A 20,608-nucleotide genomic window follows, 5' to 3' on the forward strand; every position below is an offset into this window, starting at 1 on the left:
TGCCTCTGTCTGACAGTCGTTGTGGATTTAGATCATTTCTTCCGACCTTAAAGGTACTTGTTTGGAAACCGGATATTCAGAAGCGTAATGACCAAAAAAAAAAAAAAAAAAAGCACATCTGCATTTTTACTCGTTCCCATTTTTCTTGTGCCCGTGTATTTTATTCATATTCTCTCTCTTTGCTCTGGAAACTGCCATCAGGCTCAGAGGCAATTTACGGTACCTCTGAACATGTCCTCAACGGTACCATCATGTGTCCATCAGTGCCAGGGCGAACACGGTTTTATTACTCAATTTGATTCCGTACAAGGTTCGTTCCCCACATTTTTTATGCATTGTGAGCTTAGCTCAGGCAGAAAATAATCCGGACGGCCCCGGCTGTGTATTACGGTTCAAGCAGGGTAAAGCGCTGACAAATTTTGGACCGGAGGACTAGTGAGCAGGGTGGACAGAGGGAAAGAGAGATTAAGAGCTACACCGTTGTTTACCTCCCCCTCTAAGGTGCGGGATACTCTGTCGTTTATAAATGTTGGTAGCTGTTATTGGTTACCTCGCAGCCTTTAGGGGAAAGAGGAAAGGGAAATGGAAAAAAAAAAAAAAACTTTGGGAAAGACCCAGGAGGGGGTTCGATACAACTTTAATAATGCGTAGCAGCAGCTAAATGAGCCATTCTGCGGTACTTTAAGACGTCTTCCCTCCACCCGCCACCGCCGCCACCCTCCACCCTCCACCTCACCCTCCTCACGGTCTCAGGGCCTGAATTATTAAAAGTGTTGTTTTCCCTTATTGCATTGCAGCAATGTGCCTCTTTGCTCGAAATGAGCTGCACATTCTGGAGTTGGAAAGCTTTAAAGCGACCAACGGCTAAGCCAGAAGAGGAGGTCCGGAGAGCAGGCGGCTTGGGGACGCAGCACGCACACAAACACACAAACACACAGCCTCGCTAGGTATCTAAAGGTATCAGGTATCTAAATAACTCGCAGTCATCAATAATTTTGACACCACACTCTGAGGTTTTACCGTGCCCTTTCTCTTATGAACTCTGAGTAACACCTGTATGTTACTAAACTGTGTGCAGCTGCAACTCATGATTATTTATATCACTGTTTGGTCATGAGACAATGTGTTTTAGGGAATGGTAAAAAAAGGCCGATCGCAGTTTTATAAAGCACAAAAAAGATAAAGAATCACAGCACCTCCTCTCAATCAAGAGGAACCGTTTTAATATCGAGTAACATTTAGTCACAAGAATCCAAATCTAATTAATTCAGCTCTAATACTATGGATTTACGTATGGATCATATCATTTTCAGTTATATGTGTCCATAAAAGCTTTGAGCTTTGTTTCAGATGATTTACAATCATCTTCTCATTCGTTGTTGGATTTAGTCTAAATAAGCGTGCGCAGTAAAAATACATATTGATTTGTTTCCAATCCACTAAACATATTTTCTAATTTCTAGACAATTCTAGTATCATCCTAATATTTACTAAAAACAGCTTGAAACAGACTCAAAATATTTTTCACTTCTTTTTTACACTTTCACAAAAAAAAGAAAAAAGACCGGCTTTACGACTCAAACGTAGACCCGATAAGATAGAAACTTTCTCCGCGCAATCAATGCATCATCTCTGATTATACTGGATGCCTTTTTCTCCGTGGCAGAAAATAATAAATTTGTGAACTGATTCCTCCTTCTCTAGTGTATCCCATTTCATCCAGCTACGCCTCTGTGTTTTTTTTCTTCTTCTTCAGAAAAGTTTTGAAGGATTGCGAAATTTGAGGTCGAATCACGGCATTTAGAATAATTTATAAGCAGATTCAATCCTGAAATGCTCATTGCAACATCAGCCTTGAGATCTATGTGGGCCAAAGTCTCCATATATGTCTGCACTCAAATAAAAAGATGTTTTCACTTGCGGCCAAAAAAGGAAAAAAAAATTGAGCCAAACTCAATTACGCGTTGCTCTCTTAATAAAACAATACCTTCTCCTCACCGTCTGCGGCTCTTGCTCATGCTATACATGCCCCGCGATTTGGGTATGAGATAATTTGATGCCGGCAGCGGAATGCATCGCTCTGAAACAGCAGAAATAAAAACTCAAAAGTTATAGATAATGCAAAGTAGACTGCAGGTTGCATTCCTTTACCCCCCCTCCCTGCAAGCTACACACATACACCAACACACACTTTAATCACACAATTAATAATTAATCAGAGGATGGGCTCTGCGCTGACAAGTCTGCAGATGAGAGAACACCCAACTGCAGAGACGGGCCCTAAAAAAAGCAGGATTAACGGCCAAAAAAAAAAAAAAAAGAAAAATTAAACGCATCATCTGCTCACCGTGAACCGCTAAGCACATGTCATCGGTTAGAGCTGATTTTATTAGGCTACACGTGCTCCAGTGGTACAAACATGCAGTGTTCATGCGGCGCCTTTTTCGTATCCAAAAATAAAATAATAAATAAAATAAGAGCACACTGGCTCTACACTTCTGAAAGGTGCGTGAGGGGAAAAGTGAAACTGTCTCTCTTATGTGATATTTTCTTCACGGTTTAATTGCGCGCCCTGTTTGCTGTATGTAAAGGACATTATTAACACCGTAACAAACTGGTAATAGAAGAATAGGTCAGGGATGAGTCTTTATCGTTACACCTGATGCATTGGTTGAGTTCAGCGCGTTACGCCGCTCCGCCATCGATCATAAAAGCCCGTGATCATTTTGTTCAATTTATTTATTCCCACTGACGTATTAAGCATTTCCCGATACGGTTAGCGAAGAGCCAAAAAGTCACGGCTCTTTTTTTTTTTTTTTTTTTTCCGCGTTAGTCCCGCATCGCTGTGCGTTCCCAGCGTTGCAGCAGAGAGAAGAGTGTTTACCCAGCTGTAATTACAACATGCACAATGACCTCATTCTGCTGTGTCAGTAGCGGTAATGTATAGCCCTTGATGTTAAACTGCAAAGAAAAATGGTATGCACTTCTTTTCAATATGCTGACTACATTCCTGGCATTTTTTAGACATGGCCGTGAAGGCGGATCAGAATTTGATATAAGCACGGGTGCTCCTATTCGTCTGACAAGGTCTCTCTGCCTTAATATGCATTCAATAATGTGAAATGATATTAGCTGTAGGAGCTCATTGACTGTGCTCTCGGGGTCTCGTGGTGTCTCTCTGTCTCTGTCTGTATCATGCTCTTTATCTGTTTCTCCTCCTCACCGACACACGGAGAAAAGAGAGACGGAGAACGAGAGAGAGGGAGAAGAAATGGGAAAAAAAGGGGGGGGGGGGCTTGAACCACGGATAGCAACAGCAGCAGAGCAATCACACCGAAGCAATGCCCCCCACGCCTGGCCCATTAATAACAGTAATACGCACACCGCGCCCAAGCCAGCACTGCCGAAAGCACCACTGACACTTTAATGGGCATTTTTTACTTTTGTTTTTAAATAATGCATGTGCTGCTTGTCAGCACTGCTTCACTCCACCCCTGGTGCGCCTTTGCAGCGTTCCTTTGTGCAGAAATTACAATGGAGACCTGTGTTTTCTGTGCTGCCTGCTCCATAAGCTGCATACATCACATACTTGGGGACACGAGTGTGCAGTACATCACACTCCTGGGGACACGTGTGTGTGTGTGTGTGTGTGTGTGTGTGTGTGTGTGTGTGTGTGTGTGTGTGTGTGTTTGTGCGCGTGTGTGGGCACACATGGCAGGCGTGTGTGTGTGTGTGTGTGTGTGTGTGTTATTGTTTGTGGAGGGCCCTCATTGGCACGGAGCTAATTAAGAGTGTCTTTGAGAGGGTGAACTGTGAGGCTCATGACTTATATAGGAGGGTTGATGCTATACGTGTCGCGGTAATGTTGGCAGCGTGCCAGTGTTGTTGTGTGTCTGACGAGTATAGTGATGTTACATTTTTACTTAAACTCCTTATAGAGCTAAAACCAAACTGGGTTGCATTGTTTAAAATCCAGCCCTGGTATATAAACTTTATTAATGTTCATTTGTATATGTAAAATGAACCGATGCTACACGTTAGCATCTCATTTGTGAAGCCTGTCTGTAGATGGGCTTCAGCATGCATTAAATGTAACATAAAGGAGAAAATAAACATAAACAAGAATCAGCGGATGCAAATTTTATGCATTTGAGTTCGACAAAAACGTCTCTGTCCAAACAGCACCTCACCCTCCGGTGGACAAGCGATGCATTAATGAACCAGAAACCCTAAAAGGAGTCACTGAGCACCTCAACAGCCCGGTTCTTTAGATTAGCTTCATATTAGCAAATTTAATTAAACTATCAAAATCTAACATACAGTGTTTATTTTAAATGTGTGGTTTTAGCACCAAACCGAGGTGCGTGACACACTGGTGTCGGTCAGGTGGGAAGCCATGCAAATTAACGGCGAGGGCCGAGCAGCTCTAACCCACTTTCAGGCAGAGGTGTTTCTGGAGAGTGCCACTGAAGCGTTGGAGAGGTTTTATCCGTGGTCTGGGGGATCCGGGGAAAGCACACGAAGCTGGGTTTGGTTCAGCCTCCCTCCGCGTAGAGATATGTATTATAAAAACATTTTTATAACAATGTTTGTGCCTCTGTAAAATGTGTTTACTATCCCTGAGACTAGCGGTGACATTTTGATGGTAAGCTCTGAAGTGTTCGCTCTCATAGGAGACCAGAATCAAGACTATAATCAAAAAGGTTTAAGAGCTGTAACCGTTTTATTCTGACCGTGTTTTTTTTTTTGGTTATTTTTTTTGTGCCAGGGCCAGAAAATGAAGGGCAGTTAAGTGTTTACAGATCACATCATGTGCTTTTAACGTGAAGGAACTCCTCGCCCCTTTTTAATAAGTGTTTCCGATCATTGTCATGTTCGTATTGCACCTCATTTGTTTTGCTTTTTCTCCACTAGACTCAGCTGTGTAACTTTATTGATTCCAGACGGGCTATCTATGTGTATTCGTCATTACGTTTAAGGTCAATAAACCTCTGAAATCAATATTTATAACAATCGATGGTGCATTCTCTATTATTTCTCTTCCTTTGCAGTGACTTCCTTTGATTTAATTTGCTTCTTCTTTTTTTTTTTTTTTTTTTTTTTCTCAGAGCAGAGTGTTTTGCTGCTGGAGTGCATCCAGTTGCCCCTTGCTGCTTCTTGTCCGTTTCAATGACACCCGCCTGTGTTTCTTTGTGTCCCTGCAGGAAACACGTTGTGTAAGTCAGGAAGCATTGCTGTCTTCGGGAACGTGGTGTACAGCGGACTGCTGAACGATCACCTCTGGCATTTGGGAGTGCCCCTCTTTACAAGACTGGTAAGAGCAGCAGGCCCCTCTGTGCACACTTACCTCCATTTTGTCGGAAGAGTTTTATGCGGTTCTCTTGAACCCTACAGGCGTCAGGTGCGGAATTCCCCAAAGCCTCTAATGGGCTGCTTTTGATGCTTGCTCTGTTGACATGTGTTAGTTTAAGTTAGACTCTGCGAACAGGATGTGACAATCCTCCGCTGTGGAGGTAAGAGATAAGGGAACCCCACCACATCTTTGCATCTTATTTCCTACCAGGCTTTTCTAAAAAGGTCGATCTTCTTTACCTGTGAAACAAAGGATTCGCTTTCTCCCCTAGATTAAGTCAGTGTGGCATTTTGTTAGTACTGTAAAAGGCTGACTAAATTATTCATTGAATTTAGTTTGATGGCAACAGTTTTTTTTAAAAAAAAAAAATTACAAGGTTTTAATTAAGAACTGGAGCGGTTGAAGCTTGCGTTAAGAATTAATGATTAATGTCTATCGCTAATTGTTAAAGGGAAATTGAATGCTCGCTTTGCTCTAAGCTGGTGGTGGAATGTGAGCTGCGATACAGAAGAGATCCCTGTGAACGGGATTACAGAGCGGTTCCCCCCCCAAAGAAAAGAGAATTTCAGCGCAGCCCCTTTTCTCCCTGTTAATTACCCTCTCTCTGAGCGGGTCGCAAGTTTTCATCAATGTTTATTATTGATTAAATCTGTCGTTGTAGCTGTCATTTATGAGTCAGGAATTAGAGTTGATTGGTGCACAAGGGTTGCATATAATTGGGTTACATTAAATAGATAATTCAGCTGATCTCATAAATGTCTAATGTGAAGGCTTGTTTGATTATCAATTAATGTCAAACAGAGATGCAAGAGGCTGTTAGGATTCCAGTTGGGCTTGCTTGGGTTGCATGTGGCAGAGCTCCCGAATTCGTCTGCTCGCGCTGTACGAGCGTACAGTGGGATGTATATTTCATACGGTATACGCGCTAACGAAGCGCACGCTGACACACGCTGACACACGCAGCACACGGCGTGGCCAATGAACCGGTTGGAAAACACAACAAGCGATGAAGACATCAGAGATCCGTCTTTGAATTAAACAGAAACTATTATTTGATAGAAAAATGCGCCTGTTGTTCTTGGTCATAAAGGCGATGAAGGAGGTAAATAATTGAAATGTTTCGCGGTTGAAAAGTCACTTTATGGGATGTTTTTCAAAGCAAAGAGTTTAATGCATCATGGTTAATTGCTGGCGAGTAAATCCCTCTTAAAGCGGCCCTTCACTGATCTTATACTTTCATTACTGTTATATTAGTCGTCATGTTTAATACAACTGTGCGAAACCAAATCGCACCTACGCTTCAAACAATCTATTGGTAGCAGAGGAAACTTTATTATTTGCACTTTATCTCCTCCTAGTTGCTATATTAATCTAAATAAAGGGGAAATAAAAGCAGGTCACATCCATGGTCTAAGTGTAATTTATGATGGAGCTTTCAAAGCTGTGGCTGGATGTGCCTGCAGATATGAAAGATTTATTAGACTAAACACACTGAGATTTGTCTCGTCTGGTATGCTCACATTCAAAGCATCCAGCGTAAAACCCGAAAGGTCATGTATCATTGTAAGGCAGGAAGTTTTACAGCCGACCGCATGCAGCCACAACACCATCTTCTTTGGCTATCAGTGTGGAGCCGACTCCGAGCCGATGTTTGGTAAACGTTAAATAAGTTAAACCCAGAGGTCTCCATTAGGTTCAGCTTGTTTTTATTTTCCCTCTCGCCGCTGAAAATAATGGTTTAACCAATGTATCGCATTTTTTTTTTTTTTCCTATGAATCCATCCAGAGATATTTTGATCAGATGAGAGCGTTTCGCCCAACCAGTTCCCCCAGGGGAGCACGGTCCTACTATTTCGTCACTCGATGGAGAAAAAAAAAAAAAGAAAGAAAGAAAAACATAACGTTATGTGGCTCTTCAAGAATTTAGTCAAGTCTGAGAAAATAACCCTGATGAGGCTGCTTGCTCACAAACATGAAGCCAAACTGTGCGGGGTGAAAGAATAAAAAAAGGCACCGTTGGGTGGCTGCATAAGGAGTTTGACCCACACTAGGGAGTGAGACTGTCCCCAAATACCTCAGCTTGTTTTTCTTTGATTTCAAGCTCTCCGGTTAATGTGTCTGTTTTAAATCCGGCAGCTGAATTATGCATCAAAATCACACCCTTCGTCCTCAGTCATTTTACTTTCTCAGTTCTCAGTTTTAAAAGCAGCCATTATCTAAGCGCTGCGTTTGTCAGTATCTCTGACGTTCAGTGTAGGTACGTGTCGATAACTGAAAACAAAAATCATAAATGCATTATTGAACTGCTAATCCCTGTGATTCAGACGCTGAAGTAATCTATGTTTTGCCATCTTTACGTCTTTGGTTGCAGAGCAGCAGAGATGATTTGATTCGGAAAGACGCTAATCCTTAAATAAATGAGTGCAACATGCAAAAACAAACGTACAGATCAATACAGCGAGACACATGCTAATTAGCAGTAAACACGTACACGTAGGTGTTAGACATAAAGTTTAAATTTGAAACATAAACATTAAGACGATCTCTTTGGATAATCTCGATGCCACGGTGCGACCAGGGTTAAAACGAGACCACGCGCGTCACTCCTGATGTGAGGACAGCCACCACCCGCCGCCACGCTGTGAACATCCTCCGCGTCCCGTCTCGGGGCCGCGGTGTAACCGCGGCGGCCCCCGGCCTGCGGGGAGCACTCGTTGCCGCGGAAGGTGCGACTTCCCGCTGCGACGGGAAGGCGCGGCCTCGTGTAGCACTCGGCGTGCCTGCTGCTGGCACACCGGGTCTGCCCAGCAGTGGTATCAGCGTGACACGCGGCAAGCCTTCACATCCCCAACACACAGCCCCTAATTACCGCACAGCCCTGCCAGTTTTGCACCCCTAGGCCAGCACAGACTGCTCAATGCCAAGATGTAAACACTGCATTATTAACACTACATACAGTCTGCGCACGCCGCTATGTTTAATGTACTCTACGTATGTCTGAACAGAGGCGCTGCTTTAGCGAGATTCTTTATGTGGAACCGTACAATGGATTTATTGTCTCGCAGACAGTGAGTTCCAAAATCACCAGATGGGCGATTTGCAGCGTATAGTGTAATGTATGCTTACAAATGATGTTTAATGATATCTTCCAGCGGTAGGAAGCAAAACATTAACATTTTCGAGGCTAAATATGCGGGCTCTGTCAGAACGCCGCAGAACTGACTAACACGGTGAATTTTTCTTGTTGTTTTTTGCATATTTATCGGCTGTCAGGGTGACGGCATTACACAATTTCTCTTTGTCTTTAAGTCACATAAAGCTTACCTATTGTCAGCTCTCGTGTGAAATGTGTAACATTTACCAGCTGCAACTAGAACGAGAATAAGTGAATAAAAATGCAATATGAAACTTTTTACCACAAAAAAAATATATATATATACCACAAGTTAGGCTTAAAGAAGGATAGACTGGACCTGTTGTTTCTGTGTAACATGTCAAAAGAGTATCACTCTGTGCAGCCTTTCACAATGTGCATCCTTGAAGTGATGTGTAATAGAAATGTCAATACCTACCTGTGGAGCGGATGAAAACACATAAACAGATCAAACGAGCTTAGCTGCGGATCCTTGTCACCGAGTTATAAAACGGGTCACTCCATAAAGCGAAGTGTGTGATTAGAGAAAAACCGACCTGGGAGGCTCAGGATGGAGTCTGGCAGCCAAGCGGGGCTCGCACCAGCTGAGGCCGGGCGGCGCGGGGCAGGGCGTTTGATGAATGGGGACAAAAGGCCGAACTAGCCGTAACTAGCCCAGAGCTCCGCGGGGAGTTTCGAGGGGATGAGAGTGAGAACTCGAGACGAGTGCTGCTCGTTGTCTCCTCTGGAGTCTCTCTGATGACAAGTTCTGAGTGTTGCTCGACTGAGGATGCTCCGTAAGTTGCAGCACGTTACAGAGGGGAGGTGAGATCATCATCAAATATTAAGACAACAGATCTGGAGTCAGCGAGGGCGGGAGACAGACGTACATTTTAGGCAGAACACGCTCTGCGTGAGGCCTTTCGCTTCCTCTGCTCTTTGAAAGCTCCATCTTTATAATGGATGGCGGAGTCTCTGGGGAGTGTCTAGACTATGGTGGGAAATCTAAATGGTTAGCAAAGCCACTCGCATCCCCGGTAAGTAGTGCAGAGCACGGGAGGAGCGCTCAGAGAGGTAGAGCAGGTTTGCACCCCAAACTTCACCCGGATTCCATTTTCATCTGTAATTGAAGGAGATTCCCAGAAAGAAGATGTAGGGATTATGCGATGCTAAAACGCCCTCGGATTTCTGCGTTCTACCTTTTTTTTCTCTCCCCTAATCCCTCCAACCTCAAGTGTCCTTCGCTCCAGACCACGATGCTCTCCGTCTACATCCACGCCACCCCCGCTTGCCTCGGGTCTCTCCCTCTGCTTTTTTGCCTCCACCCTCGTTCCTTTTCTCCCACTCTCCCCTCAGTTATTTATGAGCAGGACTTGAAATAGACTTCAGTATTTGATAAAAGCGTGATCCTTAATCTGAGTTGCCTGAGAAGTGCATTTCATTTTTATTTCCCATCAGAGATTGATGGAGGGAGTAGGGCGGTTATCCACTCTGTGATTGCTAATGTAAATCCATTGGGTTCTGGTGGACATGTATAAAGATGTGGAGGGCTTTGTATGTGCATGCTTTGCCGGCAACAAGAGATTGTGTGTGTGTGTGTGAAGAGCAATAGAAAGCCTGTATTGCGGTGTAGATGGAGAGACAAAATTATATGATGCATGCCTCAATTTATTAAAAGCGCTTGAAAACACGACAGTATTTGCGAAATTAGTAATTGCCATTCTTTTTTCTGCCCCGTGCGCCATTTCATATTTCAGCAAGCTTTTTCTGAAGGAGGAGGGAAAATAAAATGGGTGATAAATTTAAGTTGACAGTTGCGCCATATGAATGAGCCCCCTTGTGTATCAATTCGCTCAAAGCCAGCTGCAAATCTAGCTCGGCCTCCTTATGTGGCAATTACTGATGGGTAACACAACCTGAATATATCTGCTCTGTTCATTACGCCAATGTTCTCTATAGCTGGCAAATGTTCTTTAGGATCCTACAGCAAATTAGCTCATCCCCCAGGACATCTTTTATTGGATGATCCAGCACTGGAGGATGCCGCAAAACCACTCGAGCTCTCCGCAGCCTGCCCCCGGTTGCCACAGGGTTAATATTTAAAAGCGCGAGCTCCCGCTCGTGTATTGATGATATGTTTTGAAAATTGCTGAGGCAGGCTCATTGTTACAGTGCTGTCTAGAAGACGGCCAAGCCCCCCCCCTACCCATCCCTCCCCCCCCACCCCCCCTCCCCTCCCTTCCCCGGCTTTCCCCTCCCCCTTTATAGCCGCCAGATGGAAAACACACTAAAGCATGTAATGTAATACAGCTTGGCATGGAAGGGTATTTCACACCAACTTCATCTGGCCTCTGATCTCCCGCCACACATCACCTGGGAAAAGGTGCTTTTGCCGCAGAACACTCCAGGTGACCAGCCCGTGAGTTTGGACGCTTGCGCCGGGAGAGAAGGAAAAAATGTGCAGGCACACGCGTGAAGACTGAACCCTCTGCAGCTAAAAGTAGAAAACAAGTGGAAAATAGGCTGTGCCTCCCAATTGCCTGTGGCACACTTTAAGGTTTTTTTCTCTGAGATCCCCCAGTTTTTGTTTTTTTTTTCCTTCGTTTTTTTTTTTTTCCTTCAGCGTCGCCTTCTTCTTCTCTTCAATGAACTAAAACTGCCACAACTTCAATGCAACTCGTCTCAGCACAGACAGTGAAAAGAAGAAAGGGGAGCGATCTGTTAGTCCTCCACTATCACCAGCATCATCCTCAACACAAGTCACCCCCCTCCCTTCCCCTCCCCGCAGAGCTCTCCACCACAACTCCCAGCTTCCTGCCTCCCCCCCACACCCAACCCCCACCACACCCCCCCACCCCTCCCTCACTTACTCGCCCTGCCACCCACCCCCTCCCTGGGACGCTGAATTTTACAGTACCGTCTGCAGGATCCCGGTTTGTTCGGCGCACTCCTCTATGCAGAGCAACACGGCTCCGGTGGAGGAACGCTGGAGGCAGCTGTCAAGCGCAGGCTGCTGCTCCTGCTGCTCTAGTTGAGCCTCGGCACCGTACCGACTGATTTCTCATTCACCAATAAGAGACAGCACAGGAGGGAGGGAGAGAGAGACAGAGAGCGAGAGAGAGAGAGAGAGGGAGAGGGAGAGAGAGAGGAGGGAGAGTCTCGAAGTGAGTGGTGTGGAGAGGCAAGTGGAGTGGAAGAGTGTCAAAAGAAAAAAGAGGTTACAACACCTCCCCAGCTCTCTTTCCTTTCTCCCGTCTGCTTCGCCCCCTCCCCACCCCCCCTTTCTCGTGTTGGCTCAGAAGAGGAAGACGAGAAAGAAAAAAAAAAGGGGGCTTTTAAAAATTAACTGAAGAACAAGCTGCTTGTAGGGAAAGAAGCGAACGAAGGAGAAGGAGAAGAAGAAGAAGAAGAAGAAGAAAAAGGGGGGAAAACCTCAAGTCAAGCCCCGTTGAACAGTTGAGAGGGAGGGCTGCCTCAGTGGAACAGGGAGCAGTAAAGCTCTCGGTCCAAACGCTCGGACTCCTCTTGACACCCACACACTGGCTGGACTGGTCCCAGCGCTCGGCCCGACTCTCCTCCGCCCGCCTGCCCACACCTGTCCCGCTTCCACCATGATGATGTACTTTTGGGTGAGTACCGGACCACAAAGTGTGGCTATCTTTTCCGCTCAGACTGCCCCGGCGCTGGCAGAGAAATGGTGTGTGTGTGTGTGCGCGCGGTGTGTGCGGGGTACGGCATCGGGAGTGTGTTTCAGCCTTTTTCCGTATATATAGTTTGAATGTGCGCGCAGTGTTGCTATGCCTCCCACATGCATGAACGCAGCTGATGGTTTTCCCACTTCCGCGTGTTTTATTTTTGACGCTGCTGCGCTGCAGCCAGAAGCTACAGAGGCCTGTGTTTACATGTCAGATTTATTCAGCCCTTAAATGAGAGAGAATGTTTTTTTTTTTGTTGTTGTTATTTATTTATTTATTTTACGTGCACTAATACCTTTACAAGCGTCGTTACTCAACTTCCACTGACAGTTAAAGTACCCAGCATGCAGCAGTCACGTCTGCCGTTTGAAACCTCCAATTTAACGCCGGCGTCTGACAATGAACCGCTCGTGCTGGGTCTTTCGGGGACATGTTTTCCTCATCCGCGTTGTGTTTCACATCGCTTTTCACGTTGTTGTTGTTGTCGTCGTTTGTGCTGCCCGCATATATCTAAGTCAGCCGCAAATTCATAGATTAAACGGCATTAAGCGCAGAATGAGGATGATTACAGATTGTTAACCAGAGCTGCTGATTAATTCTCTTTGAGATCATGTGCGATTAGTCAGATTGGTTTTGTCTCCTCTGTGGTTTGTATTCTCACTACAACAATACCCGCCCATCGCTCGCCGCTCCTGCATTTCTTTAATTTCTCACTAATGCACGTCGCAGATCGCTTTAATCCTAACTTGCGTTTTGCACCTTCGCAGAAATACAAAGTAATTTCTAGGGTTGCCACGGTAAACAGGATGAGCTGTGATGCCGCTACAGATGTATCTCCTGCAGACTGTGTGTGTGTGTAGCTATTGATCGTGAGTTCAGATTTCTGGGGAGAGCATCTTCTTTTTGGGGGGGGGGAAGAAGTTATTTTACATGGAAGGCTCCATTATAAATGACTTCATACTTGAACCACCTTCTTTTCTTTTCTTTTCTTTTTTTTTTTTTTTTTTTACGTGGAACTGTAGACAACATATGAATAACAAAGGTTTGCTATGAATGAAACAGCACCTGCGTATCGATTCGGAGCTCGTATTTCTGGAGAGAGAGGATGTTTTGGGGCCGAAGTTACTCTAAGAGGAGAAGTGAGCTCTTATCTGAACCACATGCGAAGTTTGCTTTTTGTTTCCAAGTAGACTGAAAGCGACAGGAAGGTGTATGGTTTCCAGATTATGTCATAACTATAAGAAATTAATACAGTGTGTTACATTGTGTGTGCTTTTTTTTTTTTTTTTTTTTTTTTGAGTCCTCACTCACTCACAGTTCAGGCCTGTTTGATACTCAAAGCGTTTGACTTGAGACGTCCCCCGGGTGTTGATGCTTATTGAGGGAGGCTCATCACTGTCTCCTGGCCTCTTTGAAGGTGAGAGTGAGGATGCGGCTTTCCTTCCTCCACCTCCAGTTTCATCACAAATTCCCCCTCCAGCCGGCCAGAGTGATGACCACACACGGATGTAGGCTGAATACAGTGAAGCAGTAATGCTGACAGTTTACAGCCCTGCAGGCTCATCACTGGAACAGTGGGCCTCGCGTACTGCCACGGGTCTATTCTCATCCCATTCGCATCTGCGATTGTTTATCCACAGATCTATTAGCGTCACGCTGAATGGAACTTAAATATCCCACTACTTTCCCTTTCTGTTCACACATTAATTTGCTGCAAGCGTTCATTCGATACATGAGTTATTTCATCGTTTAGCTCCGCAGCTACAAATTCTCTTTCGCTCAGAAAAATCGGGAAAGCCTCGTGTTTCTGAAGATCACAGACGCCAGATGTGAGCATGAAAAGCGGCTAATATTTCTATAATGCAAAATCCTACAGGGAACAAAGTGATGCTTTCAGATAACTTCAGTCTGAAAAAACAACGTGATAAAACGCCGAAATTCTAATTACTGAACGCGCTGAGGAGAAAGTTAATTTTCATCAGGTAATAGATTCATCCTATAAGTCATTCATCAAGGAAAAGTCAAAGGAATTTATTCGTTATATCTTCTCAAAGATGAGAATTTGGCTTGTTAACTCTTCAAGTAAAATGAATGCTGGGCATTTGGGACATCCTTTTTTTTTTTTTTTTTTAGCAATGACAGTTATATGAAAATGTAACTTTGCCGCTGAAGTAATCAATGAACATTTGTAGTGACATAATTGACATCTACACTGGGAAATGTCAAGCGAGTGAAGCACTGCGCGAAGTTAAGTTACAGAATTATAGACGTCTCCTCACCTTCTTTTAACTTTTATTGCAAAAATACTAAAATAATTCAGATAGGACATTTACTGGCTTACATGAAAATTGAAACTTGCCGTGTACTGCATCACACTTTCTGAGAAGAAGGACATCAGAGCCAGTCAAGGATTTACTATACCTTACCTGGTGTGTGTGTGTGTGTGTGTGTGTGTGTGGTGTGCATGTGTGTTAGTCGGCCAGCGTTTAGCTGCAAGAGGAGGGTGCGACTGCCTCCTGTTTGAACTGCAGGTGGTGAGCATTACCTGCAGTCCCTCCGGAGGCCTGTCAGCCGTGCATCAGTCTGGGGAACCTGCAAGCTCCCCTCATTAGAATATTTATTCACCAAGCAGATGTTCTTATCCAGGGCAATTACCTTTGGCTTACATTTCCCTGTTGCCCACTGATATAGATGAATGTGTATACAAAGACGTCCCAGGTTATGCATGGGGCCCCTGGGTGCCACCCACCTTTCCCCCCCATATGCGCGACCGCCAAGCCAAGTCTGCCACAGTGCTCAACCTAAACCCAAACTCCGCTCCGCTGTGGTAATTGGAGGAAGTGGAGGCGACATCCCCTGCAATGGCCGCACAGTGATGGAAAGATGGCCTGTATATCATTCTCTCCACCCGGCTGTTCCTTTGCATTAGAGACAGAAAGAAAAAGGGAAGAAGCATGGAGTGGAGAAACCATGCATGCTTCTGTCCTCCCCTCAGTGTGATGAATAATTTAGCAGTGCAGGGCCCTTGCTGTCGAGTAGAGATGGTGGTAATGGGGAGACTGGATATATATGGCATGGCAAGGAGCAATGGTTTACGTTAGACTTCTCCGACCGACGCACTCAAATGTGCCGCAGGCTGTTCACGTGGTGCGTTTGGCCTGCATTAATCCTTTGTTTTTATTTTTCGGGGGGGAGAAAAAAAAAAAACTGCTTCAGAAGACGCTGGTTTGAGGCTTGGAAGCTGTGGTCATTAGCAGGATGGGATTCCCTTTAGGCAGATGTTCAATCAAAGCTGTTGGGATTTGGTCATTTATGGTGCATTATACTGCAAATTGTATCAGTAGGTTAGATTTTCTTAGAAGACGGAGAATAGCTGGAAGCCAGCAGTTTATGTGTGCATATATGTGGTTACAACGCATGCATATGGTCTCCGCCTGCGGCGAGACGTTTCAAACCCACACAGAGAGCATGTTGAAATTCATGACGGACGGCGTATGGAGGCAGAGCTGATCAGCCATTCTGGGCTGGAGGGCAAGGAGTCTAGGCCGCCGGTTTCATATTGCAAGATGAAGTGCTTGCGATCGTTTGTTAATGTATTAATTGATCTGTGTCCTCAGACGGGCGAATCAGGAGTAGTGTCACGTAGACTCTTTAGTACTCCCCGAGACGCCTTCATTAGCTGCTGCTGGCCGGCTCTCCACCCCCATTACAGGACCGTGTTGCCACACACTTTACCTGACTGCTGTAATAACTTTAGACATTTCTATCTCCCCGGCAAGACCTCAGACAGCCAGAACAGTTTGAGGGCTTAACATCAAATGCGAGGCGCTTCTTTGAAAGGCTTACACTGCAGGTGATTCACTTGGGGGTGTCACGTGGAGTTGTTGTCTGCGAGTTGTTGCTCTCCTTTTCTTGCAAGTTTGAGTAACGGGGTGTTGCAATCAGTCATTAACTTGCGGTTTAATGTTTTATAATCTGGAAGGCACACATGCCTTTGTAGCAGGGCTGATGTAACAGTTCTGCTACAAAGCTGGGCTAAGGAAGGAGCGGAGTCGGTACATCCAGGAAACGTGTTATCTCTTTAACCACTAATACCAATGAGATTCTGGCTGCTTCACTGAGTTGTGAGTTGTATATTTTTTCCAGTGGAATGCTGACTACATAGAACGTCCATTCGGACTGGGAAATAAAAAAAAAAAAAAAAAAAAAAAAAAAAAAAATAGGGTAGTGGATTCTGTTTTGGGAAACCAAGGGCCCCACCCTTTGAGCTCTGTGGGATCATTAGCAATAAGTAGCTTTAACAATAATTCTGTAAGCTTTTGGTCTCTTCCCCTTGGGGCTAATGGGTCTAGAGCCCAGCTAATTGTGATTAGGCTCAGACAGCAGGTTTTACTTGCAGGATTTTCACACCACAGTCCTCTTTGATATGAGCTGCACAGCTGATAAAGAGATTAGATACAGGAGGAGAGAGCGGATGGAGAGGAGTGGAGGAAGGAGGGTGGTGGGGGGCAGGGAGGTGTTCTTAAACTACAGAAAGACACCTACACGGGGGAAATCACTGGTGAGTTTAGCAGAGGAAAATAGATCCGGACGCAGTAAAAGCCTTGCGCTCGCTTATTGCACCTGCTATCATTAGCGCTTTTGTACACATGGTCAGCCTCCCAGGGAAAAGTCATTATCCAGCTGTGCCGTTATTTTTCTGCTGTTTTCTCCTAGTGGAGTGTGACTTCAGGGCTATAGCCAGCACACCATTTAATGCCTCCAACACAATAAAGGACTCTAGCCTTAATGATGTGGGATTGGATAGCCATGCCTCAGGTTGTCCAGGGGCTTGTGTGCTGTTACTGCGCGCGGCCATTTTGCCTCGCCGCTGTGGAGCCTCAGTGTCAATTCAACTCCAGCCATTCCAGAGGAGGCAAAAATAAAAATCTGATTTAATGATTAACGGTGGCTGCGTTGTTTAAAGCGCCACCCACCCCCTACCTCCCTTCCTCCCTCCCCTCCCTCCCTCCCTCGTCTTCAGCCGAATGAGATGAGTGCAGCCTGAGCAGCAAAACAATGTGGAGTGGAAGGAGCCAGTGGACTAGTAGGATGGAAAGTTGCCAACGCACGCCAACTTGCCAAAACACGAGGAGGTATCGTCTATTTTCCTCCCTTGACTGAACAATCCCGCATGAGTGAATCACACGCAGAGAGATGTGCACTTATGCAGATAATGTTACATTCTACGTCTTAAAGACTCCAAGAAGTAAATATTAAGGATATGTCTTGTCCAACAAATGATGAGTCAAAGAATCTGGAGCAAAAGTTGAAAGATTTTGCCCCAAATTTCGTGCGCTAAGCCTAAAAATAGATGGAGACATCGTTTCAGCATTGACAGTGGCACAACAAGTGCGTTTCAGGATCATAGCATGTGTCATTTGAGCCTGGGAGGAGGAGAAAAACATTTTTCTTGGCAATTTAGATGCTATGGCCTAAAAATGTCCATATTCAGCTGATCTAAGAAGAGAAAAGGCTTCTCTCAGCACTGATTCATTTTCAGAAGTTCTCTTTCCCCTGCTCTTTCAGTTCAAAATGTTCTTGAACAGAAGTATCTCTTAAAGTGAGCTCATCCGATGCCAAATGTCACATACTGGTAATTATATTTTTGCAGCCTTATTTATTTCTTTTAGTTTTTTTGCGGTCGGCCTGTTGCGCTGCCAGTAACTCTCAGCAAGTCTCTCATGGCAGTCCTTCATCCTTCTCGGCTGCGTTGCAGCAGAAGGCATGTGCATCGCTAACACGCCTGTGCCGTAGATATGCCCTGAAGTGTCAGCTCTCACATAAGGAAAAGATTGGAGGAGAAGCCCCTATGAGAACGCCAGCAACATATCCACTGGCAACCTGCCACGCATGATAAGAAAACCACTTCTGCCCTCTCTCTCACAGCAACAAATGTAATTTGTGTGCTTTCCATTATTTTATACTCAGTTATTCAAACGGATTCTTCAAGTCGTAGTGAATTCAGAAACAGAAATTGTGGGCAGAGAGTTTTTTCTTTTTTTTTTTTTGTGGCTGTAAAATCTCTACATCTTCCAGTCTCTGTGTGAAATTAATTGCACAATGTGCTTTCTTCGGTGTCATGGTCAGTTAGCTTCAATATTTTAAACAGCGTCTGAGTCAGTTCACTGCAGCGGGTGAATCGGTAGCTTACCTCAGCTTAGGTGCATGTCCTCAAAGATACCTCGCTTACCTTACCTACGATTCTATGTACAGATGACGTAACCCCAAGTCCCTTTACCTCCTATCTACATATAAGCATGCACATTTACACACATTAACATAGATTAGCGGTAGCTGTGTGATGAGAAATTGGATTCAATACTGACTCATGTTCAGTTGAAATGCGTACAGTGGAAATTCTCCAGGTGTGTAGTAATATGGTGTCACCCAGCAGTCATCATCATTGTTTTTTTTCCCCCTCACATATATGTGTTTATATTTATGGGTGCAAAGGCTCCATTCAAAGCTTATTATATACTCTTCTCAATCAATCCCAGCCCGTATAACCCCCCCGCCTCACACACACACTGTCACGTAAAAAAGGGGGTTAAGAAACAGTGTGGCTCACAGGCTGTAAAATTAATGGCAGGAGAGTGACATTAGTGTTATAGGTTATTGACCGATTTCATGGAATTTATGACCCTAATCGAGAGCCGGTGTCAAAGGGAATGAAGCAAATAAGAGTGGCGTTGACAGCAGGGCCGCGCTGTGGCCACTGGACACCGCAATTGGAGCCTTCCCAGTAAATTGTGGCGGGGACTTTATAAGTCTCGGCGGAGGTCCCTTCCGCTCCTCCTGCCCCGGTCCTGGGGCCATGCCCCCGGCCTACCTCCATCCTCCGGGTCAGACACAGGCAGGCTCAGCAGATGATGAGAAACGCTACTTCATCTCACCCCATGTCAGGCCTGGCCTCTCCCGGTGTCAGGCCGCTGTCTGTGTGTTTATGTGCATCCCTGTGTGTGTGTGGAGGCTCCTGTCAGTGTAATTTGTGAGTGTGTTTGTTTGGGCGGGGGGGGATGTGTTCCTTCTCATGTAGTTTTCATGATCATTATATAACCCGCTGTATATCTGCAGCTACCGGTATCTGTTTCCATGTCTGCGAGAGCTGGTCAAAGCTTCTGTTTAAGCTTCCACTAGAAACAGAAATATTCAGCAGCGTGCAAACGGCCAGCCCATAAAGATGACTGAACTCTTGCTGATAAATAATTCTTAGTGAAAATGCTGTATAATGTGACACGGCTGTCATTTGATTTTTTTTTAAAATTTATTATTATTATTTTTTTCCAAATATATATACAAATAAATACAGGTGGGATAATAACACAATCCAAACACTGCTCGTCTTTATTTATTTTTTGTTTTTTTGTACATCTTTAACCCCTAACAGCCAGCGGATGATTTGTGCACACTAACTCACTTGTTAGTGCCATAAATCCGTCGAACTGCACCGAAGTACAGGAACGATCCGCATATACGGGTGTAATGAACTCAGCGCACTGCCATTTCTTTGTAGCTGTCGCTGCAGCAGATACGTATGTATTTAAAAGACTTTCAAAGACAGTTCCTGCTTCTAAATCCTCCGGTGCCGACATGAACTTGCTGCGGCAAACACACTCCAGTAAAAAACGGGTCTCAGGTGTAGCTCACCTGAAGGAGAAACCCAACAGGCTGTGGGGAATGCAAGTCATTTATTTATTTATTTTAAAGCTCAGTGCAGCTTTTGATATGCAGTGTCCGATCAGAATGATTCATGCGCTGCTCTCACAACATATGAGATGCATTTGAGGTGGGGAAAAAAAAAAAAATCATCATGTCAGCCTTGTTAGTTGCAATTTTGAGCCACGGATATTGAGGATGTCTGACAGCTACGATAGCTCCCATTTTGTCAAAAGAACCGCACGAATGTCTATGTGGTGCTCGCAAGACGACTGCGGAGCCACCATCCATCACAGGCGTCTGAATAAAAGCTAATGCAGTTAGTTCACTTGATTTAAAAGGAGAATTTGTAAAAAATTCGACTCCTAAAGACAAGAAAAAAGCAAAGTAAGAACGCTCACATGTTAAACGCCACAATTTCTAAGTAGTTTAGCTCACGCTGATGATACTTGACGTGCATGCCTCAGACATGTGCTCTTAAGTGAATATAAACAGAACAAAGCATATTCACGGCTGAAGATAACAGAAATGTGTCGTGCTTCCTTGGGTCTTTTGTTCAGGTGCACAGGGAGGGCTAAATACAGCGACGGACTTAATACTTAAAAAAAGGGCTCTGTTCACCCGAAGACGCTTTCATTCGTCTAAAAATAGAAGCTGACATTATCTTGTTGTTAACAACTTGGCTTGGACCTCCCAACGCGCGCTGACTCCGTGCTGTGTGTTTACTTG

At 44.8% G+C, this 20,608-nt stretch overlaps 1 protein-coding gene across 5 annotated transcripts in view; it reads left to right on the forward strand.

The window, feature by feature from the left end:
- Positions 1-20,608, forward strand: part of LOC124997505 (RNA binding protein fox-1 homolog 3-like) — a 344,102-nt gene that overhangs the window by 228,247 nt on the left and 95,247 nt on the right. For all 5 annotated transcript variants that reach the window (XM_047571256.1, XM_047571253.1, XM_047571257.1 and 2 more), the window contains exon 6: positions 5,205-5,314. In XM_047571256.1, coding sequence (XP_047427212.1) covers positions 5,205-5,314 — 110 coding nt within the window. The remainder of the gene's footprint in view (positions 1-5,204; positions 5,315-20,608) is intronic.

This window comes from Mugil cephalus, chromosome 20 (assembly GCF_022458985.1).
Source record: "Mugil cephalus isolate CIBA_MC_2020 chromosome 20, CIBA_Mcephalus_1.1, whole genome shotgun sequence".
NCBI classification, from domain to species: domain Eukaryota; kingdom Metazoa; phylum Chordata; class Actinopteri; order Mugiliformes; family Mugilidae; genus Mugil; species Mugil cephalus.